Source organism: Rhinatrema bivittatum, chromosome 1 (genome assembly GCF_901001135.1).
Source record: "Rhinatrema bivittatum chromosome 1, aRhiBiv1.1, whole genome shotgun sequence".
NCBI classification, from domain to species: Eukaryota; Metazoa; Chordata; class Amphibia; order Gymnophiona; family Rhinatrematidae; genus Rhinatrema; species Rhinatrema bivittatum.
This window is the reverse complement of record NC_042615.1, coordinates 320053917-320081138: the sequence shown is the minus strand read 5'-3', so window position 1 is coordinate 320081138 and position 27222 is coordinate 320053917. Positions and strand designations below refer to the sequence as shown.

Genomic DNA, 27222 nt, shown 5'->3' with positions numbered 1-27222 from the left:
TGTTGTATATTTCACACCAGCATAAATAGTTTATCCACACTGAGGTGTACCTGTCAAATGTTTTTCAAATGATTACATTGACTAATTATTCTAGCCATACAATTTATTTGGGTCAGATTCATATCCAGTTGTGTACTAGATTATCTGTAACTTGCCTTGGGGCTTTTGCAACAGAAAGCGATGAATCAAGTTTGAAAAATAAATAAAAAGGAGTATTAAAAAGCGCTGATGCCATTCTTATGCTGTTGACTAGAACCTTAGGAAAATAGCCATATTTGTTTTATGACTTGATTTAAAGCTATTTGAACATATTTTGTATTTGAAATACTCTGTTGTTGCTTGAAAAGCTAAGTGACCAAATAGCATGTGTAATTGTTTTCTTAGAGATTTCAAGAGTGTACAAATAGATTTGCTCTTTTATTTTTGGGAAGAAAAGTACAAATAATTTACTTAGATGTTCAAAGTAATCCATAAAACCAACACTTTTCTCAACACACAAGGAAAAGTGAACAGAAAAAATATTTGCTGCCTGGGGCTTTAGCATCTCAATTTATTTCCAGCTGTCTTCCTTAACAATTGTTTTCATAAGTCTCCTTTCAACTTTTAACATAGGCTAACAACTAAAGGCACAAATGATAAAAGCTGACAGGGTTTATAACATCAAGTGACAGTTCTTAGTTTCTGAAAACAGTGTGTCAATATAGGTGATGAAAAATATTGTATTGTATTGCTCAACTACATATATGGAAATTTATATACCTTTGGGGGGGGGGGGGGGGAAATAGCTTTTAACTGTCTTGAAAAGGACTTTTTCATATGCTTTCCAAAACATGGAATGTTGGAAAGAATTATGTAAAAGGGATTGATAGCAATCAGTAGGCACAATAATGTTCCAAAAAGGGATGGAAATTTACCAGATTTGCCATACAGAAAGAAAATGTGAATGTTTCAGTTGAGTTAAACAAAAATAAAATAAAATATATCAGATCAGTATGTTCAGAGAACCAAGCCTGCAAAAAAGATCTCCATTTCCTAGCACCCAGACAGATGGATTCAGGGCCAGTGGGTTATGCACCTCTACCAGCAGATGGAGACAGAGCAAACTGACACACTATTTATACTCCTGCAGTGACATCAGCCTGCCAATATTCTCGGTCTCCAACAAATCGTGAACATGCTTTCCCTACTGGGGATTGCTTCAAATTTTAGAGTAGAATTAGTAAGAGCTTTCATTTGCTTCGCTTTCCTGCAGTGATATCTAATGATCTCTTCGCCAGTTGAGAATTCCTGAGGTGATTTCTGTGGTCCCTCAGATGAGTGCCTTGGTTCGGTAGCTGGTTTCCTCAGCCAGCGTGGACTTAGCTGATTAAAACAGCTGAAAGACAGAGGGTGCAGGAAGCCACATGCGGTGGTGACAATATATGCCCTCTCCCCCCGCAGCTGGAGACTCTCTGTATTTAGCCGGGAAAAGCTGAGCTCAAGGAAGGTTAAAAAAAAAAGGAAAATGATAAAGTAGAGGGGTTTTTGTAGGCCTCCCTCCGGTCTCCATGCTCGGCGCACCGTTCTGACGTTCGTTCTCGCTCCGGTGGGAGGTTAAGGGACTTGGGCAGCCTGGTGGTTTGAGTAGTCCATGAGGGCTAGGCCCCGTTCTTAGGCTTTCTTTTCTGTGCGCTGCGTGGTAGGCCATGGTGGCGTTTTGTGCGCCTTTTTTTGTGCATTAGGTTGCCTTCTGCAGGATACTCTGTACATGCAAGTGAATCTGGCTGTGCTTCCGAGTTGTGCTCCCAGTTTCTTTTGGGTGCTCTGCTTGTGCACACAATCTGGGACACAATGGTTGTGCGCTCAAGTTTAGCGCGGTGACAATGCTCTTAATTTTGCGACGCATAGCCTTGGGCCACCTAAATTTTGTGCGCCTGAATTTTTCAGCGTAAATTCAACTGGATGCACACCTTCAGTCACCTGTTTAGTATACTGACGGAATAATTGCACCTGTGGCTAAGAAACCTAAGCGCCTTTCCCTCTGTGCTGCCTGTCATATTCTGGCATCTCAGCCTGGAGTGCCCTTTCTTGTACCAGCGCTGCTTAGAGGCTCAGGGAGAATTATCATCCTCTGATTTTACTAAGCCTGGTTCTTCCCGGCCTGATAATGGTCTGGGTAAGGATATGTCAGGAGGGACAACTGACCTTGGAACTCCCTTAACTGGTTTGCCAGCAGGGGATGTAGCTCAGTGGGCGCAGCATAGGTGCCTTCTAGTTTTAGCATGGAACCTTCTGCCTTTTCCTTGGGTAGAATGTTTCAAGGATTACAATCCTTTCTTTAGGCACAATCCTCAACCACATCCAATCTTGTCAGGTCAGATTCCCAGATGGTGGTCTCTCCCTCTTCTGGTACTACTGTTAAGATCCGAAGTACACCTAGATTGGCAGCCGATACTCCTGATAGGAATCCGGATGGCACTGATGATGAGACTGATCCCGACACTCTGGAGGATGGAGAAATTCCTCTGGGATTGGAATTGTATAGGACTATGTGCAGTTCTTTCATAGAGATAAACTAACGGCTTGAATTTCCCAGATGTTGAAGATGCTGGGGAAGATTCCTTGTCTGAGCCAAAGAAAAATCCCATTTTGGTTTCTTTGCATAAAGTCTTTTGTTTTCTTCTCTGTTATGGAAGCCATTAAAGAATTGATTGATCTTGAGTGGGATGCCCCAGAGACAAATTTCAAAGGGGGTTGGACTTTGGAAGGCCTATACCCCCTGGATCCAGTGGTGAGAGAGTACCTGCGTTTTATGAAAGTGGATGTGCTTGTCTGTACAGTCTTTAAGCGGACGACTATCCCCGTGGAGGGAGGAGTGACCTGAAGGATATTTAATTTATTTAATAACTTTTATATTTCGTCATTCGGAAACCATCACAACAGTTTACAGAGTTTTACAATAAATAGTAAACATAGTGTAATAATAACAAAATGGAGCATAAAAAATACATGATTACTAGAATAAAATAAAAGATAAGATCAATGAAAATAAAATACTAGAGGCAGCTGCATTCAGTAAAAGCATGAAAGGATAACATAGTCATAAAATCAGGACTGAAACAGGAAAGCTCTTAAAAAGAAACATGTTGGATCCTGATAGGCCTTTGTAAAAAGCCACGTCTTTACCTCCTTTCTGAATACTTTTAGATCTGGTCGAAACCATGTCTCTATTAGGAGGGAATTCCAGCACTTGGGTCCTGCCAATGATAATGCCCAATCTTACTTGAGAGAGGTGTGCTGAACAGACAGAGGGAATATTTAGGAGACCTTTATTAGCAGAACAGAGATTGCGTTGTGGAGTGTGAATCCTAATGGCAGCATGAAGCTAGTCAGTTTGTTCACCATATATGATTTTGTAAAGAATGCATAAGACTTTGTATTTGATTCGATATTTAACTGGTAACCAGTATAAGGATATTAGGATCTGTGTTATATGGTCATGTTTCTTGGTTCCTGTTAGAATTCTACCTGCAGTGTTCTGTAGAATTTGGAGAGGACGTATGGTGGAGGTTGGTAAGCCCAGTAGTAGAGAATTGCAATAGTCAATATTAGCAAAAAATTAGAAGTTGAAGTACTAATCTGAAGTCAGAGGGATTTAGTAATGGTTTCAATCATTTTAAAGTCTGAATTTTGCTGTATCCTTCCTTTATTTTGGTTGAAATATGATTTTTAAAATTTAGTTCAGAATCGATTATGACTCCCAGGTCACAGGTATGAAGGACTGGATTTAATGTAGTCAGCTGATCTTCTAATTTGAGGGAGGGTAACTTGCCAAGAGTAGGTCTTCTATCTAGGAAGATGATTTCAGTTTTGTCAACATTTAACATGAGCCTCATGTGGGATAATAACTGTTTTCCTAGCGGGTAGCAGATGGACTCAGGACCAATGGGTATAGTGTACTCCTGATAGCAGTTGGAGACAGATCAGATTTCAATCTGACGTCAGCCCTTGTACATATACCCCTGCAGGAAGTACAGCTCATCATTATTTTCTGTCTCCATAGCAGTTAAGGACTCTATGCATGCTAGCACAGCGTGTTAGTAATTTTTACCAAAGAAAACCAAATTAAGAAGAAATCTTACCCTCTACAGACGAGCCCCGCTCTCCTGTGGTGACACCCGTTGGGTCCCTCCCCCAGTTGAGATATCCCAAGGTGGATTTCCCCAATCCCTCAGAGGTAAGCCTCGGTGGGGACCTAGCCCCCGACATCGGGTGAGGCTGAGAGGCAGCGGGTGCAACCTTGACCGCGGCGGTGAAGGTATTTTCCCTCTCCCCCCGCAGCTGGAGACTGCCCAGAACGAAACCAGGAAGCGCCGAGACAAGGTAAGTTAGAAATCTGTCTAAAAGTCTCTGGTCTCCGAAGCTCGAGGAGACGCACAGGTCGCTAGCAGGGACCAGTGCCAGATCCCGGTCAGATCCGAAGGTCCTCCCACGTGGAGGACCCTCCGAGGTGGTCGCCATATTGTCCGCGTGGTCGCCGTCACCATTTTGGCTCTATTCGCCGCTTTGATCCGTGCGCACGGAGGCGAGCCATGCGCACAAATACCTTGTGCGCACAACGTAGCACGCACAAGTACTGGGTGCACAAGCACAGTGCATAGCCACGCACTTGGGGGTAGATTTTAAAAGGAGCGCGAGCAGCGGTAGAACTACGCGCGTTCCTGCGTGCACAGCGGATGTTAGTAATTTTGCGTAGCGTGCGCACATCTGCGCGCGCTACTCAAAATCGCATATATGGAGGATGAGTTGTGCGCGTACCTCAATTAACTGCGCGCGTGTGGTACGCGCACGACTTGTGCGTGAAGGTATACTTGTGGGCACCGGTATTTGTGCTTGTGGCGAAATTGCGTGCCCGTGCGCATGCGAACGCGAGGGTGTGACCTCCCGTTCCGCACACAGCACAAAATGGCCGGGGCGTGGTAGGCAGCCCAACTTCACCACCAGGGACGTCGAACTGCTGGCGTCCCTGGTGGTGAGGCGAGAACGGTGGCTGTTCCCGGTGCAGGGACGGAGAATGGATTTCCGGCAGCTCCGGCAGTCCAGGAGGAGGCTGCATCGTGTATTTAACCAGCAAGCTTCCCACCCCCGTGGAGTAAGTAGATTGTACAACAGTTGATGTGGTGAATGTGGGAGTGTCAATGTCAGGTTAGGCCTCACCGGAGGAACCAGATTATTGTAGTCTAATATTTATGTGCACTGTAGAAAGTGGGTTCTTTCATGCTGGTGCTTAACACTGGTTTGGATTGTGTTGTGTTTTGCCTCAATTGTCAATGCTGATAACTATTATTATGATTACTGAAGAATATCATGGTCGTCAGTCATTAATGTTGTCACACCCACATCCAAGTATCCTGTAACTATTTTGACTATCAGAGTACAGTAATGGTTCTCCATCCTTTCTTTCTAATAGATAGAGGACCTGAAGAAGAAAGCCCGGTGGCTGCGTCTACATAGGCCAAGGTGGCTGGAGCGGCTGTGGGCACAGCGGGCTGGGCCTGGCGGTAAGTGACCCCTCCAAGCTACTGGAATGTGGTATCCCCCATCTGAACCACCTTCCCTCCCTCCCTCTCCCACCTTCCCTTCCTCTCCCACCTTCTCCCCTCTCCCACCTTCCCTTCCTCTCCCACCTTCTCCCCTCTCCCTCCTTCCCTTCCTCTCCCACCTTCCCTCCCTCCCTCACCTTTCCTCCCCTTCCTCCCTCACCTTTCCTCCCCTTCCTCTCCCACCTTCCCTCCCTCCCTCCCTCACCCAGTACAGTGTATTCAGACATCTCCTTTTGTTTCACAGATGCTGATGAGGCCATGCCAGGCCCAGCTGCAGGAGAAAGAGCTGCAGCCACTCCAGGGGGGGAGGCAGATTCTCCCCCCCCACCCCCGAGGAGGAGACGACGTCACCTGCCGCGGAGCCCTCCCCGGGCACAGAGGCGCCCCAGGCCTTCCCCTAGCCCCCCCCCCTTAGGGCAACCTCCCCGTTTTACCCGTGGGGTTAGGGACGCGAGGGCACGCAGGGGCCAGCCTTTGCTGGCCCAGGGAGGCATTCATGGCCCTCTTGTGCCTCATCGGCCCCCCTCATGGCACCAGCGAAGAGGCCCATCCCCGGGGGCACGCTCCCCCGAGGATGAGCCTCTTACATATGGTCAATTCCTGGTCTTCGTGAGGGGGGTCCAAGAGGGCATGAGGGCTATGAATGCCTACCAGGAGAGGATGATCCGGGCAACGGATCGGATCACCAGGGATCTACTGCTGCTTGGTGCAGCAGTACGGGTCCTGGGGGATCTGATCCGTCGTCGCTGATCATCCTCTGGTCCCTGCATCCCTAACCTCACAGGACTTTTGTTTTCTGTAAATAGTTTTGCTCCCTAGACTGCCCCTCCCCATCCTGTTTTTGTTTGGTATATATTGTAAATATGTTTGGTTTCAAATACAATTTTTCTAACGCAAAACGGTGTGGTCATTTCAGGGACAGGTGGAAGGGGTCCATGTATTGTCCAAGTGTTGGAGGGAGGGAAGGAAGGTGGGAGAGGGAGGGAGGGAGAGGTGAGGGAGGGAGAGGTGGGAAGGGAAGGAGGGAGGGAAGGAAGGTGGGAAAGGAGGGAAGGAAGAGTGTTATGGATGAGGCAACGTTGAAGTCCCAGCAGAGCAGCCCACTGAACAGCTTGGAGAACCATCTTATACACTGTAGAGGATATGTGCGTGCCACATCGGCTTCAGTAAAGTGTATGGGCCAGGCGGCCATCTCCAGTACAGTCTATGGGCAAGGCAACGTTATAGTGAAAGAACTAGGATCCAGTCCCACTTTAGCAGTACACCAAATCGCCTGGAGAGCCAGCCCATAGACTCTAGCGGACATGTGCGCCTGGCCCATAGACTCTAGCGGACATGTGCGCAGGGCCCATACACTTTACTGAAGCCGACGTGGCGCGCACATCGCCGTTACAGTCTGAGACGGTTCTGCAAGCTGTTCGGTGGGCTGCTATAGTGGGCGCACAATGCACTGACATACAATCCTGAACAGCTATAAAGCCAGTGCATTGCACCTCCGAGAGGCTGGTGAGAAGCCGACTCCCAGGGAGGTGCTGATTAGCAGCTGGCCCCGATTGAGTTGGTCTTCTCTGTAGGCTGCAGTGCTCCCAAGTCTCTGCACATACTACTCGATTGCTGCAGATGGCGGATCCAAAGGAGGAAAATTGTAGGTAAGGTCGCTTTACTGCAGCGTTGGAAGGGGTCATCAGTTTTTATTCGGGGATATTTCACTATACTGTATGATAACTGGTCACCAGTGTTTGATATGAAGGGGGACCTTCGCTGTCTAACTTGTGTAGTCGGCTTCTCACCAGCCTCTCGGAGGTGCAATGCACTGGCTTTATAGCTGTTCAGGATTGTATGTCGGTGAGTGCATTGTGCGCCCACTATAGCAGCCCACCGAACAGCTTGCAGTTAGACCTTCGCTTGCAGTTAGACCTTCGCTGTCTAACTTGTGTGGTCGGCTTCTCACCAGCCTCTCGGAGGTGCAATGCACTGGCTTTGTAGCTGTCACACAAAGGGCTAGTTCATTACCCGTAATTACCTGTTGGGAGGTGCAACAGCACGCACATGTGGCATATATTGGTTAATGGCTGCACACCCAGCTCTTTCATAGACAATTACGCCCAACTCGATTGAGGTACATAGGCGGCGCGCACATCTTAATTAAAATAGATAGGCGGCGCGCACATCTTAATTAAAATAGGCAGCGCGCACATGTTCCGCATCAATTTTAATTATTGGCGCGCGTACTTGGTATTCACGCTGATGGGATCAGCTGTGCGCATAGGTTACGCCCCACTGGGGAGGGCCGCGCGCAAATTGAGATCACTTTAAAAAGATGGCCGGTCCACTCACTGGCCATCTTCACCATGGCTCAAGCACGTCCTGTTCTCCTCAGGAAGCCGAACTTCCTGCCAGCTGAGGTTGACATGCTGGTGGAGCATGTTATACGGCACCGGGATCTGCTATATGGTCCACAGTCTCATACGGTGGGTGCATACAGGAAGGAGCAGATCTGGAGGAGGATCAGGCACGCTGTGAATTCCGTGTTCCATCACAATCGCAGTATTGGGGAACTAATGCATAAGTGGAGGGACATGAGGAGACTGGTGAAGCGCAAGCAGGCCAGGCGACTTGCAGAGGGAGAAAGGAGCCACATCACTTTCTCAGCCTCTGAGCAGCTGATACTGGGAGCCATCTCTGAGGCAGCTGTGGGTGGCGTTGGCCAGCTGGACACCATGCGCCGTGTAGGGCAGCAAGGTAAGCAGAACTACACCTTGGTCAATTCCCCTGTTATCCTATCCATGTACCTACTCGCAGTATAGCAGCATATGTCTTCATGTACCTATAACTACTAATTACTGTTAACCTGTATAGCCAACACTGTGGCCATTTCAGGTACAGCAATCGGTATTCAGGATTGCAGCCAGGGCTGCTGTACTGATGTATGTACCAAGCCAGCACAGAGCAATGCAGAGCTCCACTTTTGGGAGTACACTAGAAGGACAGTGTGCACTGCTCTGGTCGGTGTGTATGGTGATGCAGTATATATGTGGTCATACAGCAGGCAGTATAGTGTACAGACTGTCTTACAATATTAGTGCATGTTAGTTCTTATGGGCAATGTAGACTGAGTATCAGCTGGTGCACATGGGTAACAAGGCACACAATGCTGGCTTTCAACAATGGTCGGCAATGGGAGGGTGCATTTCTCTGGGAATTGATGTGAGGCATATGATCAATGTCACCTGCTCAATATTGCAGGTTCAACCTTGCAAAGGGAGCCTCTCACTCCCCCCCCCCCCCCCAATTCCCCATGTCCCCCCTTCAGCCCCTTCCTACCCTTCCCCAATTGTTTCCCTTTCAACTTCCTGTTCCAGACATGCCAACTTCACAGGTTCCATAGCATATTGCACAGGTCATGTGCCCATGGAATGCATAAACAGTGGGGCTTGATTAGGTAGAGGGTTAAAGTGCAGTTCCTACGACAGGGCTCTCTGTTCTAGGTCTGGCTGGAAAGTTACCACATTCCATGCAGCACACTGACAACCCTCTGGTGTCCAGAAGGGGTTGTAGGGCAGGTGCTACATGGTGTGGTTGACAGCCACACTATGCCACACATGATACCCCAGGGGTGTCATGACAAGTCCTATGTGACTACCACTGGAGTATTAGTCAGGCCTGCAACTGTAGCATGTATCTCACATGGAGCGAAGTACATCACACCCCTATTGTCAGTGTGCTAATTCCCATATGCTTTTAAATTTAGGGGAGCCAGATGATGAGCAACGGACCTGCACCTAGACGACCCCAATGGCTGTACCGGCGTCTGCGGGTGGTCCCTGACTCATCGGAAGAGGAGGAGGGGGAAGCCCGTGAACACATGGAACAGCCTGCGGAGGAGGAGGAGGAGGAGCAGCAGCGGCAGGGAGAGGAGCCAGAGGATCCACTCGCTGAAATGGAACCTGATCGGCAGCAGGACAGCAGTGCATCCGACCAGCCCGAGCCCGACCCGTATACCATGCAGGCAAAGAGACTCTTACAGCAGGGCGCCGGCCTCTTGGATGCCATCTCTGGCCTGTCTGAAGTGGTGCAGCAGGAAGCCAGTTCCCTCCGTCTTACTGTCAGGGAGGGGTATGAGCGGCTTGAGGGGCGCCTCCAAGACCTTTGCCGGCCTACTGAGCAGCAGACGGAGGTTTGGAGGGAGCTGCTGCAGCGGATGCCTCCCGTGCAGCCGCAGCCACCAGTGGCTCCATGGCCTTTCATGCCTTACCCTCCACCTTATGGGCCTCCATACCATGGATGCCACCTGCCCGTGCAGAGGCAACTGGTGTGGTGCCTTCACCTGTGCCACCAGCGCCTCAGCCTCTTGCAGGCTATCCGTGGATGGCACCCCCACCCCCGCCTGCACCTCCTGTTCCACCACCTCCTCTTCCACCACCAGCACCAGAAGAGCTGTTGCCCCTGGCTATTCCTTCCTGTAGCCATGCCCCGGATGTGCCCCAGGCACCTCTGCCCTCTGAGGGTAGTGTAAGCAGTGGGAGGAGTCCCCTGCGCCGGAGTACCCGGGTGGGGCAGTCTAGGCTTTCTGAGGCTCGTAGGAGAGGACGGGCAAGGAAGTGAACTGTGACAAGTTTTCAGTTGTTCCTTATTACTTTTATTGAATTATCATATTTTTCACACTTGTAAATAAATGCACATTTATCACCTACGGAAATGGCTTTCTATGAGACTGTTCCTTTCTCGTATCACCCGCCTTTGGCTCAGGCGATGTATTTCCTCCAATTCCTCCATGGACAGCTGTATGTCCTCATCCTCCTCATTTGCTTCAGGGGCATCCTCTGGTACAGGGATGTGTCTGTTAAGTGCCAGATTATGTAGAATACAGCAGGCTAGGAAAATCTCTCACACCTTAGAGGGGGAGTACAAGAGGCACCCACCGGATCTGACCAAACAGCGGAAGCGTGATTTCAGGATGCCAAATGTTCTCTCGATGACAGCCCTGGTCCTACAGTGTGCCCTGTTGTAGCGAGTCTCTGCTGCAGTGTTGGGGCAAGCCATGGGAATCATGAGCCAAGATTTGAAGGGATAGCCTCTGTCACCTGTAGCATAAGAGAAAACCAGAAGGTTAGATAATGTCTGTGCATCACTGGGGTACAGCTCACAGGGCTTACAAACCGAATGCCTACTGTGGCACCCTATATCTAGTGATTGCACTAAGATAGGCGGGTGCTGTTGTTGGTTGCTCTACTACCTAGGAGCCAGCCCCCAGTGATGTGACGCAGCTGGAATTCTTCATAGATCCTGGATTGGGTGAGAATGTAGGCGTCGTGGGTAGATCCAGGAAAGCGAGGCACCACATTCGTGATGAGGCCCTTGGCGTTGCACACCACCTGCATGTTTAGTGAGTGGAAACCCTTGCGATTGCGATAGATGGCCTCATCTCCTCCTGGTGCCCTTAGGGGCATGTGGGTGCAATCAATAGCTCCCAAGACCGAGGGGAAGCGTGCTATTTGGTTGAAGTCTCTCATGGTTTCATGCTGTTCCTCTCTTCCAATGGGGAAGGAGATAAAGTTGTGTGTTTGTCGCAGCAGGGCAGCCAGGGCCTGCTCCAGACATCTTGAGGTGGCACCCCTGAGTGATTCCAGACGTCAGGCCCAGCGGTGTTTGGAAGGTTCCGGTAGCCAGAAATGCAAGGAAGGTAGTCACCTTAATGTGTACAGGCAAGGCATGGCCCCTTTGCGTGCAGGGTTGCAGGTCACCCTCTAACATTCGGCAGAGGGACAGTATGGTCTCCTTATCAAATCTGTAACGAGTCATTACTTCCTCCTCCGACAGATCGAGAAATTGGGTGCGAGTCTTGTAGACTCGGTGTAACGGGTACCGCCTCAGTCTCAGCTGCCTTCTCCTCCTCCTCCTCCTCTCTCTTTCCCTTCTGAGCCTTAGGGATTGCAGCAGTCATATTGCTGTTGTGAGCATGTGTAGAGAGGGAATGACCAATGAATGGCTGTCTTTAGACGCTCCTGAGGCGCTCTCTCCTACGGTCATACGCACATTAACGTTGTCTATGGAAAATGGTTCCACTGTCCCAGTTTACAGCGGTTACTCCCCCACGGCCTCTTCTGGCTGCCTGCCGGATGTCTGGAACTGTAGCGATGTCAGACAGCAACCGCAGAGCCTTCACTCATACCTTGCGCACACAAAAAGCAGTAGTAAATATACGCACGTGAACTAGGAAGCGAGCACCGGTGGAGTTATGCGTGTCGCTTATAAAATACGTTTTACACGCATATGTTCGGTCTCCACCCAGACACGCCCCCCTGACACGCCCCTTTTGTATTTGCGTAATGTTGCTCGCGCAGGGCCACTTACACGCACAAATACCGCTATGCAAAATTTGGGTTGTGCACGCCACTACCGTTTACGCGCATAAGTGCCCGTTTTTGCGCGCGTACAGCTTTGAAAATCTACCCGTTACTGTGCCGGGCGCATAATTTCGACCTGTGCACACAACAGCTCGCACATCTCCCTGCACGCACCAAACCCATGCACGCAACTTCGCACACCGGAGAGCACAACTGTATTGTACGCACACAAGCCATGGCACCACCTGAAAATAAACTCAAAGCTCAGGGCCTTTGCCCAGCATGCCACATTAGAGCTGCACAGCATGAGGAGGCCACGGCCCTGTGTATACAGTGCGAAGAGGCCCTAGGGGGACCCAACTCATGGCCCTCCCCAGCCGGTACCGGACCCTAGTCTCTCGAGCAGTACTCCGGTCATAGCATTACACAGCGGGACCCCCCTTCAAATGGAGCTCCCCAGGGACATGGTGCCTCCTAGTCTAGACCCAGCTTCTATCTCCTGGGTGGAATTCTTCAAAGGTCTGCATACCTTTATCCACATGCAACCAGGGCCTCTCATAATGCGGCCACAGACTCCACCAGAGGACCTCAACAGGCCGGGACCCTCTATGCCCAGGGAAGTGATCCCACCACCCAGAAGCCCCATCTTCGGGGACACGGCCATCTCAGATGAGGAGTCAGAACCCCTGGAGGAAGAGGTACTCCGGGGACAGAACCCCATCGAGCCATGAGACACTTCTTCACCAAGGACGAGCTTCCAGACCTGGTCACACACAGCTTAAAAGAGCTTGCCATCCTGGGCACAAGTGCCTTGGGGGAACCTAAGACGAATCCACTATTAGAGGGACTCCGTCAGACCTCCCGCCATTTCCCACTATTTCAAGCCATCCAGCAACTAATTGACCTGGAATGGGATGCCCCAGAAACTACATTCAAAGGGGGTCGAGCTCTGGCAGCCATGTACCCTCTGGACCCAGCCGCCAAAGATCTCCTGGCATGTCCAAAAGTGGATGCCATGGTCTGCGCACTACTATCCCAGTGGAGGGAGGAGCAGCACTCAAGGATGCTCAAGACAGACGTCTGGAATCTATCCTCAAACAGTCCTTTGACGTCTCCGCTATGTCTTTACAGATCGTGGCCTGCTGTGCCGTGGTGACATGCGTCTGCTTAGCACAGACCAGGATCAGCACTCCTGGGGAGGCCCTGGAACCAGCTGTATCATTCCTCGCGGACACCGCTTCGAATCTGGTATGCACAGCAGCTAGAAGAGTCTCATCCGCCGTGGCAGCCAGAAGACAAATCTGGCTCCGAAACTGGTCAGCCGATGCATCCTCCAAAACGAGACTCACAAGGATGCCTTTCAAGGGAACACCCTTGTTTGGAAGCGAACTAGAGAAAGAAGCTAGCCAACAAATAGGGCGAGTCCCCACTTCCGCGGCTACCGGAGGACAGGAATAAGAGAAACCAGTGATCCTTCCCCCAGACCTCTGGGGCAGAGGATCACAGTGCTTCAACCCATATAGAAGCTCATATCAAGCAGCCCGCCCCGCAGGCCGGAGCCAGTCCTTTCGGAACAAGCACAATAAAAGGGGAGCCAGCTCGGGCCCAGGCCCCAGCTGCACCCCACAATGAAAATCAGCTGACCCATCCAAAGGAAGAAGCCATAGAGGGGCAGACTTGCCCTATTCTACCACAGATGGGTCGATTATAACTTCGGACAAGTGGGTCTTATCCATTATTCGAGAGGGATGTTACCTGGATTTCCACCACCTCCCTCCGGACAAGTTTGTGGAATCTCCCTGCCATGACCCTTCCAAGAGAATGGCAGTGGAAGCTACACTGACCAGATTACTAGCCTTAGAGGCTATTACACCGGTGCCTCCACAACAAATAAATACTGGACATTATTCCATCTATTTTATCGTCCCCAAGAAAGAAGGAACATTCAGACCTATCCTGGACCTCAAGGCGGTCAACCATCACCTGAAGATTCCTCGCTTCCGCATGGAAACCCTACGCTCTGTATTAAGGGCGATACAACCGGGAGAGTTTCTTACCTCCCTGGATCTGTCGGAAGCCTACCTACACATTCCGATCCATAAAGAGCATCAGCGTTTTCAACACTTCTTGATCCTGGGCCGTCACTACCAGTTCCGGGCACTACCTTTCGGATTGGCCACTGCACCCCGGACGTTCACCAAGATCATAGTGGTGGTGGCCTTAGATGGCATCATCTGATCCATCCATAACATTGCTAATGCCACATTTCAGGATTTACTTCATGACCATTTCTGGTGGAATTGATTCCCAGGCATCCTTTACCCATTTCGCTACCAAATCAATGTCTGGTTTCATCAGGTTCCCTCCTTTCGTTAACTTTGCTTGACCACAACCCATCCATTGTTGCCACAAATGCCGCAATTGTTCCTTGAAAGGCTTGTTGAGACAGGCATCTAACGACTGGAGCTTTGATGTCACACCTGGAGTCACTGCTAATGTGATTGCCCTTTTCTTTGCATTGTCCTTCACATCCTCTGTGCGCAGAACATATCCCACACCAATAGTGATGGTCGTTTTCTTAACCCCACACCTGGTCGCTTACACCACAAGTTTCACAGCCACTATTTTGTTCCCTCCTCATCCATCTAGCCTTTAGGATGAACCTGAACAGTTATGCCTGCTGGAATTTTTAGGTTGTTTGGCATATTTTTCCTCTTGAATATTGCCACCGGTTGCGGTTTTGTGCCATCTGCCAGGCAAGGCAGGACCTCCATGAAATGGGTCTTTTCATGACCAGTTGTTTATACAAGTACAAGCCGTTAAGCCCGTTAAAACGGGCTACATCCCTCTGTCTCTCACCTCCCCCTCATTCTCTCTCCCCTCACTCTTCACCACCCCCCTACCTCCCTCCCTCTCACCCACTCCTCCCTCTCCTCTCACTCAGTCCCTCCCTCCCACTCAGTCTCACTCACTCCCTCCCCCTCTCTCCCTCCCTCTCACTCACACTCAGTCCCACTCACTCTCCCTCAGTCCCACTCCCTCCCCCTCAGTCTCACTCACTCCCTCCCCCCTCTCTCCCTCCCTCTCACTCACACTCAGTCCCACTCCCTCTCTCTCAGTCCCACTCCCTCCCTCTCTCAGTCCCTCCCTCTCCCTCCCCCCTCCCTCCCCCTCACTCTCTCTCCCCCCTCACTCAGTCCCACTCCCTCCCTCTCACTCAGTCCCACTCCCCCTCTCTCCTCCCCTCTCACTCAGTCCCTCCCTCTCTCTGTCAGTCCCTCCCTCTCTCTCTCCTCCCTCGCTGCCGCCGCCGCTGCCACCCGACGCCACCGCCGCTGCCACCCGCCGCCGCCGCTACCACCGGACGCCGCCGCTGCTGCCACTCAACGCCGCTGCCGCCGCTGCCTCCCAACGCCGCCGCTGCCACTGGACGCCGCCATTTTTTTCTGGCTCAGACCGACGTGCTCGCCCGCACATGCGCGGTAGAGCTGGTCTCTACTGCGCATTTGCGGCACGTCGGTCATCCTTCGTTTATTAGGTAGGATGGTCTTCTCACCAACGCCAGCTATAATGCAATTGCCAGGCATATCAAATGTCATTGGTGTTTCATCCATAAGAATATAAGATATGCCATACTGGGTCAGACCAAGGGTCCATCAAGCCCAGCTTCCTGTTTCCAACAGTGGCCAATCCAAGTCACAAGTACTTGGCAAGTACCCAAACATTAAATAAATTGAGCTACTATTGCTTATTAATTAATAGCAGTTTATGGATTTTTCCTCTAAAAACTTATCCAAACCTTTTTTAAACCCAGTTACACTAACTGCTGTAACCACATAACACCAATGTTCATATCAAAATGATTCTTTATTCTCTGCTGAATAATGAATTTGTGGAACAAACTGATCTTTTCATCAAGCTGTTTAGGCAGTTTCTGTGAAATCTTTGTGCTGACGAAGGCACAATCCATATCAGTTCATGAACTGCGAACACCAATCAGATGATGCTGTGAATTCTTTCAGACCTTTGGTCGCTGAATATTTTTCTTCTTTTGCCATTTGAAGAGCACAAATCCTAATCTATTTATTTATTTATTTATTTATTTGGAGTTTTTTATATACCGATAGCCGTTTGCACATCGTATCGGTTTACATACAACTACTAACTTGTGGGCATCGCCCTTACAGAGAACAATAGACAAAATATGAAAACAAATATACATGAGATATACGTATAATTAATAGATCTAAGCAACAAAACCATGAGTATAGATGTATATAAGAACAGGGAGTATAAACAGGGTATTTTATAAACTAAATTGATAAAAAATATCTTAGAGAGCAATTATGATGGGGGGGGGGGGGGGTCATAATGCTAACACAACAATAAACCTTAAACTATACAACGTTGTCACAATGTAGCCATTCTGTCTGCATTCCATTACCCAGTCATTTAAGTCCTTTTCCATGCCTTCAAAAGGTGCAATTTTGAAACATAAGGCTTTCTTTGACTCTGGCATTTCTAGCAGCTTTTCTTAATTTTTTTCTCCATTCTGACTAGTTTTTAACTAATGTCAAATTCTCTTGCAGCTACACAATTATTTGCCTCCTTTGTACATTCTATAGCCTTCAGTTTCAGCAATGCAGTGTAAGATGTTCTATTTGTCTTCTCAGTACTTATTTTCCTGAGGGTAAGAATAGACTTAGTTTTTGGGTACTTGCCAGGTTCTTATGGCCTGGATTGGCCAGTGTTGGAAACAGGATGCTGGGCTTGATGGACCCTTGGTCTGACCCAGTATGGCATTTTCTTATGTTCTTATTATTCTAATGGCTGTCCCTGCTTTTGGAATCCTTCCCTCCCTCCCTCATGGCTGTCCCTGCTGTCAGAATCCTTCCCTCCCTCGCTCATGGCTGTCCCTGCCGTCAGAATCCTTCCCTCCCTCGCTCATGGCTGTCCTGCTGTCAGAAACCTTCCCTCCCTCGTTAGAATCCTTCTCTCCCTCTCCCTTAGCTGTCCCTCCTATTTGAATCCTTCGCACCTCATGATTCCTTAGCTCACCCGCTGCTGTCTGGACAACGAGAGCACTTACATTTGCTCAAAAACATCTTTCCTCCTCCCCCGCGGTGTCCCAGTATAGCGATAGAACAGCTTCTCTCCCTAAAACTCCTCCAGATCCCTTAACTCAAGTGCTCGCTACTGCTATGAGGACGATGAACTTATGGTCGATCGAGCGTGTCCACCCCTGTGGGGCTCCAGTGGCGCACTTTAAACCACGTGGTTCTTAGTGCACCAATCAGACCCTGGCTTGGGAGGATGACATGCCTGAGCAACTGCAAGTGCTGTCATTGTCCTCAGCAGCGGGTGAATTAAGAGATTGGGAGGAGGAGAGTGCGAACAATTCATTCATGTTGAATTGCGGGACAGGCATTATGTGGATTGACCCATGGATAAGATGACCACGATTTCAAGGACCTGTTTGGGGGTAAAAGTTTTTGACTTATACACAAGTATATACGGTAAATTATCTGCTTTGAAACAAAGGTGAATTATTCTGACAGTCCCTACACTAAGCTATAGGATCCAAAAACACAAAACTAGAAAATAAACAGTAGGGGAAAAATATAAAATGGTAAGACAATGTGTGTTGAATCATTTTTTAAAATTAATTTTGTTTTAAACAAATATTTAAGCATTCTTGATATGAATGCCAAGTACATGTTAATACTAAATTTATTAAAAAGGGACAACATTGAAAAAAAAATTATTGCATGTACTCTCAGCCCTCAAAAGGAGGCAGCCAAGAAAAGGTGACATTGGAGTATTGCTTCCTCATACTACAGCAAAACAAAGGAAAAGCAGGCCAGGTTTAGGAGCCCAATTATGTTGCATCTTACAAAAATTGACTAGTTTAAGTATTTGCAAAATGTCAAAGAAAAAAGGTGTATTTGACCTACCTGAAATAGTAATTATGACTGGTAAATTGCTGCTTAGAAATTTAATGTTTTTTTGCTCTTCCATAGTTTACAAAAATTTGCAAATCAAATGGTCTGTCAGAAGATTTAATATGGGACTCCAAAATATTGATAAAAGAAAGAGAAGTGGTACTGAAACTTATGAACAAATGTGAAGAAATTTCCCAAAAACTGACAGAACAAGTGACCAAGATCACGGAGGATGGTGAAAGTGGATGGAACATAGAACAACCTTCCATGTTAAGCAAAAGGTAAGTTATGTTACTACAGTGTGCATAAAACATTACAAATGAAAGCACGCACTTATATGCTTTGTAGAAATATAAATTAGGCTGCAGGTGATACCTTGTTATTCTGTTAACAACACTTGTGACTAACTTTCAAGAGTTATTTTTAAGTTTGTGCAAAATGAATTAGATGATTGACATTGAGAGATTCTGGCTTAACTGTTGAAAGTTCCTTATCAAAAATATGGTGATTGGATCAGCCTTCCATCAGATTTATCAATGTCTCAAATGTCAGCACCTGCTGACCTGAAGTCCAAGAAGTTGGACTAGATTAGAATATGAATTTCTCAGTGTACTATGTTCCTTAGACCATTAGATCTACATGGCCAATTATTAGTTTAGAGCTATGCTCTGTCGCTGACATTTGAATAAACTTTTAATAGATAATGTGTTTATGTTTTGTATTTGTTTTAATAAAGTGAATACCTACACAATAAATGGGAAATTTTATGAAAATTGTGTAAAAAAATACAGAGTGCATTGAGCCCTGGAACACTGATCCTCAACACCTTTGACCAGTAAACGATCAGAATCGGAAGTGCAGCATTTTATGTTTTAAACATACAGTTGTATACATGAATGGATGTGGATACCATACCCCTGGCTGCCACCAATTACCAGAACTCTTATTTAGACATTTTATATACAGTCGTTCTAAATGAAGATCACAACAGTTTACAAAAGTAACATTTATACAATGTCAAAACATCATGGATTAATTTAGATCTACATCTACTGTGATTTTCAGATACATATTAACTAAAGGCCTAGGACAGAAAGCTTGTGATACATATGTTCTAATTTAATAATTTTACACATATTGGTCATTGGGATGTCTAAAGATACTTTACATCTCTCATTGCTTGTTCGTTCTTCTAATTTTTTTTTCTTTGATATTGTAGCTCTCTGCATTTTGATATTTTAGATTTCTGCAATTTGATATTTTAAGTTAGCTTATATGCATTTTTGAAGAGCCAGGTTTTTGGTTCACATTTGAAATTATTTTTTTCTGATGATATATGTAACATCTCAGTTAGAGAGTTCCCCAACTTTGGGCCTGCTATGAAAAACATTTGGTCTCTTATTTGCGACAGATATGTATTCTGCATTGTAGGCACAGTCAATAATCCTTTATTTTGTGATCTTAGTGTTTGCTGTGGTGTGTATGGCTGAAGTGTCTCGCCTATTAGGCTGGGGTTTCCAGAGTGGATGATGTTAAAAATTAGTGTTAATACTTTATAATATATTCTGGATTGTATTTGCAGCCAGTGTAGTGATATCAGCAAGGTGGTGATGTGGTCAAATTTCCTTGTCCCTAATAAAAGTGTTGCTGTGGCATTTTGTAATAATTATAAATGTTTTAATAGTCCTGTAGGAAGGCAAAGTAATAGGGAGTTGCCGTAATATGTTTGAGAAAATTAGTGTCTGTAACAGAGTGGAAGTCTGTAAATGTTAGTAAAGGTTTCAACCGATGTAAAATTCAAGAGTTTGGCATATCCTGTTTTAATTAGCTTATGTGTTTTTTCATTGTAATGTTCTCATCAAACTATATTCCTAGGTCCCATACTTGATCAGAGGGGGGTAATGTGAATTTTCCTAGCGTGTAGCAGATGGACTCAGGACCAATGGGTATAGTGTGCTCCTGATAGCAGTTGGAGACAGTGTCAGATTTCAATCTGACGTCAGCACTACATATACCCGTGCACGAGGCTCTGTTCCTCAGTTTTTTCCATCTCCATAACAGTTCGGGACTTCACACATGCTTTGCACAGTGTTAGAGAACCAAACTCCAAATTCAAAGAGAGAGAGAATTTTACCTACAGACGAGCCCTGCTCTCCTGCGGTGAAACCTAAGGGCCCCTCCCCCAGTCGAGAATTCCTGAGGTGCTTTCCGAGATCCCTCAGGTAAGCCTCAGTCCCGGTGTGGGCTTAGCCCCCTGTGATAGGAGTGGCTGAGAGGCAGCCTCGGTCCGGTTGCTGACACAATGTGGACAGCCACCTGAAAAGGGAGCGGCTGAGAGGCAGCGGGTTCAAGACCGAGCACGGCGGTGAAGGTAATCCCCTCTTCCCCTGCAGCCGGAGACCACCCGGCAAGAGACCGGGAAGCGCCGAGACAAGGTAAGGTAGAAAACTTTTCTCTAAGTTTCTGGTCTCCGAGGCTAGGATAACCGCACAGATCGTCCCTCCGGCGTCTGTCTCATCGGTTTGAGCAGCCCCTTCCTGGCTAGACCCCAATCCGGCTCGAGGGTCCTTCCACGTGGAGACCCTCTGGGGTCAAATCACCTGGACCGGATGGTATACACCCCAGAGTTCTGAAGGAACTAAAAAATGAAATTTCAGACCTATTAGTAAAAATTTGTAACTTATCATTAAAATCATCCATTGTACCTGAAGACTGGAGGATAGCAAATGTAACCCCGATATTTAAAAAGGGCTCCAGGAGCGATCCGGGAAACTACAGACCTGTTAGCCTGACTTCAGTGCCAGGAAAAATAGTGGAAAGTGTTCTAAACATCAAAATCACAGAACATATAGAAAGACATGGTTTAATGGAACAAAGTCAGCATGGCTTTACCCAGGGCAAGTCTTGCCTCACAAATCTGCTTCACTTTTTTGAAGGAGTTAATAAACATGTGGATAAAGGTGAACCGGTAGATATAGTATACTTGGATTTTCAGAAGGCGTTTGACAAAGTTCCTCATGAGAGGCTTCTAGGAAAAGTAAAAAGTCATGGGATAGGTGGCGATGTCCCTTCGTGGATTGCAAACTGGCTAAAAGGAACTACTGCAGAACCTCGGGTGGGTCGTCAACACACCCAAGAGCCACCTGTAGCCCTCCCAATGCCTGGAATACCTGGGAGTCTGGTTCAACACCAAAGGGAACAGTCACCCTTCCCCCTACAAGGAGGAGGAGAATGATGGAACAACTACAAGCATTGTTGACTCCCACCCTCCCCATGGCATGGGACTATCTCCAAGTCCTCGGACTCATAACATCAACCATAGAAGTCGTCCCGTGGGCAAGGGCCCACATGCGGCCCCTACAACATAACCTACTGTCTCGATGGAACCCAATGTCCCAAAACTACTCCACCCCCCTCCGGCTACTGGTGAAGGTTCGGAACCAACTACAATGGTGGCTACAAGAAAGAAGACCATCTGAGCGAGGGAACAAGCCTGTCCCCATCTGAATGGACCTTGCTCACCAGGGACGCAAGCCTTCGGGGATGGGGAGCCCACTGCCAGGAGCTAACAGCTCAAGGGCAATGGAACGAAGAAGAGTCGGCATGGAACATAAACAGACTGGAAGCCTGAGCAGTCAGACTAGCCTGCCTTCGGTTCAGCCACAGATTCCAGGGCAAATCAGTCAATCATGTCGGACAGCGCCACAACAGTGGCCTACATCAACCGCCGGGGGGAACCAGGAGCCAACAGGTGTCCCTGAAAATAGGACCCCTAATGATGTGGGCAGAATCAAACCTACAAGGGATATCAACCGCCCACATCGCGGGAAAAGACAACGTCACCGCAGACTACCTCAGCAGAGAGAGTCTGGATCCAGGGGAATGGACACTGTCGACAACAGCCTTCCAGCAGCTAGTAAACCGCTGGGGAACACCAGCCATGGATCTTCTGGAAACCGGGTCCAATACCCGGGTTCCCAAGTTCTTCTGCCGAAGACGGGAACCGATGTTCCAGGGAATCGACGCCCTTGTCCAGACCTGGCCTCAGGAGGACCTACTGTACACCTTCCCTCCATGGCCACTACTGGGCGGAATCATCCACAAGATAGAACACCACAAAGGGCTGGTACTTCTAGTGGCCCCGGACTCAGAACATAAGAAAATGCCATACTGGGTCAGACCAAGGGTCCATCAAGCCCAGCATCCTGCTTCTAACAGTGGCCAATCCAGGCCACAAGAACCTGGCAAGTACCCAAAAACTAAGTCAACTAAGACTGGCCAAGAAGGCTGTGGTATGTGGACATGCGAAGACTCCTGGCGGGAAACCCTCTACTCCTACCTCCACACAGGGATCTACTCCAGCAAGGACCGATCCTCCACGAAGACCCAACGAGATTCTCGCTTATGGTCTGGCCATTGAGAGGTCTCGCCTGAAAAAGAGTGGATACTCAGGATCAGTGATAGACACACTGCTCTGAGCGCGCAAGTTCTCCACCTCCTTAACATATATACTAGTATGGAGAATATTCAAAACCTGGTGCGAGGACCGCGACATCCTTCCACGAGCAGTCAAAATCCCCATGATCCTGGAATTTCTGCAGGGCGGCGTGAACAAAGGGTTGTCTCTCAACTCCATCAAGGTACAACTGGCCGCCCTGGCCAGCTTCAGACCCAGGGTGGACGGCAGCAGCCTAGCGGCCCACCCAGACATCTCCCACTTCTTAAAAGGGGTCAAGCACATGCGTCCACCTCTAAAGTGGCCGATAGCCCTATGGAATCTCAATCTAGTGTTAGACTTCCTAGTGGGAGCCTCGTTCAGACCAACTCGCGGTCTGTCCCTTCGGCTCCTGACCTTTGAAGATGGCGTTCCTCGTGGCAATCTGCTCAGCCTGTCGAATTTCCAAACTTCAAGCACTATCATGCCGGGAGCCGTTCCTCAGATTCATGCCAGGATCCATACAGCTGCGCGCTGTACTCTCCTTCCTGCCAGAGGTGGTTTCTCACTTCCATCTAAACCAAATCATCTCGCTGCCATCTCCAGACGAGCATAAGGACTCGGAAGACTCATACCTTCTTCGCCACCTGAACGTCGGCAGACTCCTAGTCCGATACCTGGAAAGATCGGAGCCTGTACGAAAGATGGGACCACCTGTTCATTCTTCACAGCAGGAAGAAGCAAGGGGAAGCGGCCTCGCGGGCAACTGTCACCCGCTGGATCAAAGAAGTAATCAAAGCGGTCTTCGTAGAGGCAGGCAAGCCCCCCACCTCTACCAGTCAAGGCCCATTCCACAAGGGCCCAGGCAGTGTCCTGGGCAGAAACCAAGATGCTGTCACCCACAGAGATCTTTCGGGCGGCAGCATGGTCCTCCTTCCACACCTTCTTGAGATTGTATCACCTGGATGTTCAGGCCAAGGAGGACACAGCATTTGCAAAGGCAGTACTAAATGGGCCCCAGGCAGCCTCCCGCCCAGTTCAGGAGTAGCTTTTGTACATCCCATTGGTCCTGAGTCCATCTGCTACATGCTAGGAGAAATTACTTAGCTGATAATTTCATTTTCCTTAGTGTAGACAGATGGACTCAGCACCCCGCCCATGGGTGCCTCGCAATCAAGAAGCCCCAGGGGAACCTCCCACCGAGTGCAACACAAACACGGGTAAGCCAACCCTTATTTCTAGTTCAGACACCCACATTACCAGGTGTCTGCGCTTCTCGGTTGAATGCCCTAGCGGTTTCCAGCTAGAAACCTCGTCATCTAATCCGAGTAATCAAGTTTCAAGTTAACCAAATTAATCAAAATTATCCAAACACACATTTATTTATTTATTTATTTTTAACTTTTATATACCGACATTCTTGCATTAAATGCAAATCATGCCGGTTTACAGTGAAACAGAAAAAGCAGGAAACAAAATTCCTTAGTCGAATACAATGAAACAGCTTAGTTAACAAAGGAAACATAAAAATAAATTTTTACATATACACACATATATCCATAATTGTTTTTCGAGGAGAAAACTGAGGAACAGAGCCTCGTGCACGGGTATATGTAGTGCTGACGTCAGATTGAAATCTGACTCAGTCTCCAACTGCTATCAAGAGCACACTATACCCATTGGTCCTGAGTCCATCTGTCTACACTAAGGAAAATGAAATTATCAGGTAAGTAATTTCTTCAATTGTCCAGGTCTGGTATTGGAGGTTTAGCTATAGATGGATTTCTGCTTAGCCAAATGATTTCAGTTATTTTTGTGTTCAATGTTAGTTTGAGTTGGTTAGATCTAGTTGTATTGCTTTTGTGTACGTTATGAGTATTGATTCTGTTTTTTCAAATGATTCGGTGAATGGTATGTAAAACTGTATGTCAGCATATAAGAAGAAGGTTATTCCTAATTTCGCCAGTATTTTACATAGAGGGAGCAAATAGGTATTGAACAGTGTTGCTGAAGAGTGCTGAACCTTGAGGGGCACCTGTATCAATATGAAAGGTATCGGATGTGTGGTTGCCCAGTTTGACTTAAAATGTCCTATTAGAATGAGAACCATTTGATAACAGTCCTACCAATTCCAATTCTGCTCAGCAGATGGCATAAAAGGGTATGGAACACAGTATCGAATGTGGCTGTCAAATCAGTTAGTACCAGGAGATAAGATTCATTGTCGTCAAATCCATGTAGGAATGAGTCCATTAAAGAGATGAGTAAATTCTTGGTTGAGCGATTTTTCCTAAATTCAAATTTGGATAGGGTATAGAATATCATGGCCTTCCAGGTGGTTTACCAGTTGGGATAATACTGCTTTTTCAAGAACTTTTCGAGAAAAGGTAAATTGGATATTGGTTAGTAGTTATCCCAATCGTCAATTTTACCAGTTGTATTTTTTAGTATTGGTTTTATTACGGCTTGTTTTGTCCCATCTGGCACTAATCCTTCTGAGAGCGAATGATTTATTATGGTTGTGATAGCTGCAGTGTTTATGCTGTTTTTTTTTGTTTTAAAGAACTAGCTGGAATTGGGTCACTCGGATGAGTAGCAGGCTTGATTTTAGTAATGATTTGACTAATTTCGAGCTTAGATATTGTCAAATTCAGTCCATTTAGCCAGATCATGTGTTTCATCAGGTTCTTTTGTTGGCGGACAAGTGGGGAATTGTGTTTTCAACCTGTTGATTTTATCTAATAAAGCTGAGACATATTCATTGCAAGCATTCTTAGAGAAGTAAAGATTTTCTTGAGATGGAGGATGAAGGGTCCTTGATTAGGTCTTTTACCACTTCAAAGAGTAATTTAGAATTAAAAATAACTCCATGAGTCTGTTTAGAATAATCTTTTTTTGCTTTATTAATTAGTTCCAGTATTTTGTTAGGAACGATCTATATTTTCCTAAGGATTCAGCAGATGGACATTTCCACCATTGTTTCTCATGTTTTCAGGGTCTGTTTAGTGCGTCTTAACTCAACATTGTACCATGGCTTCTTTTGTTTTAGTATTCCTTTCTTTTTGAATGGTTTTTGTCTGGACAGGACATAGATTTTCGGCTATTTCGTTGACTATCTGATTCTAGGAGTCAAATGCTGAGGAAGCATTTGCTTCATTTAAATCAAGTAGTTTATTTTTAATTGAATCTGCAAGTACCCTCCATTTCTGTCTTTTTTTTTTTTTTTTTTTTTTTTTTTCTGAAGGTGTAAAGGTTTGGTGGTTTATATTTTTATGAGTCTGGTTGAGGAAAGGGTTTTTTTTGCTTTTATTAGTTGGTGATCCGACCAGGGCAATGTAATGTGGGAGGTATTGATAAGACTATTATTGTTATTAACAAATAGGTTTAGAATATGCCCTGCTTTGAGTCACATTTGTGACACATTGTGACCATTCCATTGCTTCCCTTGTCTCTAAAAACATTTCACATGCTGTAGTTTTGGGTGTTCTACCTGCATATAGGTTAAAGTCTCCTACAATTAAGGTGGAGTCTGGTGATGGAAATACCTTGGCAAATAGTTCGATTTGATGTGAACAGTCTTTTTGTTTTATACCTAGTGGGCAATAGACCATTCCTATGTTTAGTTTAGGTGATTTTAAAATTGCCACCTCTTAGGGTGGGTGCATTTCTACTTTGTAAGGTATTAGTTTGAGTTCTTTTTTACTGATTATTAAACTCCCACCTTTTCATTTAGGTCTAGGGAAATTAAATTTATCATAATTTGGATGTGAAGTTCGGTTTGACTACATTATCTTTGTCATTTAGCCATGTTTTAGTTATGCAAAAAATAGTAAGATTTAAATCCTCTAATAATAGATCATTTAACAGAGGTATTTTTTTGAGAGACAGTGCATTTAATAAGAGCAGTGTAATCATTAAGCATGAAGGGAAGGGATAACTGAAGAGTGGTTACTTATAGTAGGGACGATCAGCTTTTTCATTCTATGCCATTTTCTTGGAATCTTCCATTGCTGTCCATATACATCCTTTCCTATAATTGGCTTTATATGAAGTGTTTGATCTATGGCTGATGTAAGGTGATTGAACATTTCAGGGCTTCACTTCAGGTGCACACGAAGGGGCGCACAAAGGGGAAAGCTCCTTTGTTGCACTCCTTCGTGCACGCGTCTGCTGGCACAAGCACCTCCAGCGTTGCTGGCACCCTGATCCCTTGTCGCTGGGTAGGCCATGAGTGGAGCAGCCTAGTGGGCTCTGGCATCCACTTCCTCTCTCCAGAGGGAGGGGGAGCGTCCTTCTGCCGCAAGTCCTGCCAGTGTTTCTTGTAGAGAGTGCCATGTCAGGGCAGATCAGGCTCAGTGCCATCCTCGCTGCCTGTTCGGCAATGCCAGCACACCGATCTCCTGTCCATGGGCAGTGCAGCCCGATGGGCACCAGCGTCCATTTCCACCCTCCGGAGGGAGGGGGGGGAGCGTCCCTCCACTGCAGGTCCCTGCCGGTGTTTCTTGTGGATCAAGACTGCATCTCAAAACACCAGATCCTATTTGTTCTATTGTTACTCTAATATCTAGTTGACTTCCAACCCAAATATTAGAGTCCTGAGAATATGCAAGATTTTATTCTAGTATAAGAAGAGGATGTTGCACCACCCATGTTGGGTCAGAGGGCATGACAGTCTCTCAACCAACTAACAGAGTTAGTGAAGGATTCCTTTACCTCTTGGTTGGCGAGTCAGCAAATTTCAGGCCTTAGTTCATTAATTAAGAAAATAAGATTTGCCATGCTGGATCAGACTGAAGGTCCATCAAGCCCAGTATCTTGTTTCCAGCAATGGCCAATCCAGGTCACTAGTACCTGGCAGGATCCTTAAAGGTTGATAGATTTTCCTGGGGGGATAAGAAGTGGATTTTCCCTAATCC

General features: G+C 47.0%; 1 protein-coding gene across 1 annotated transcript in view; it reads left to right on the top strand.

Moving 5' to 3' along the window:
* The window catches only part of SMARCAD1 (SWI/SNF-related, matrix-associated actin-dependent regulator of chromatin, subfamily a, containing DEAD/H box 1), a 470565-nt gene that overhangs the window by 254514 nt on the left and 188829 nt on the right, over positions 1-27222 (top strand). The window contains exon 10 of the mRNA XM_029597690.1: positions 17950-18152. Within this exon, the coding sequence (XP_029453550.1) occupies positions 17950-18152 (203 nt within the window). The remainder of the gene's footprint in view (positions 1-17949; positions 18153-27222) is intronic.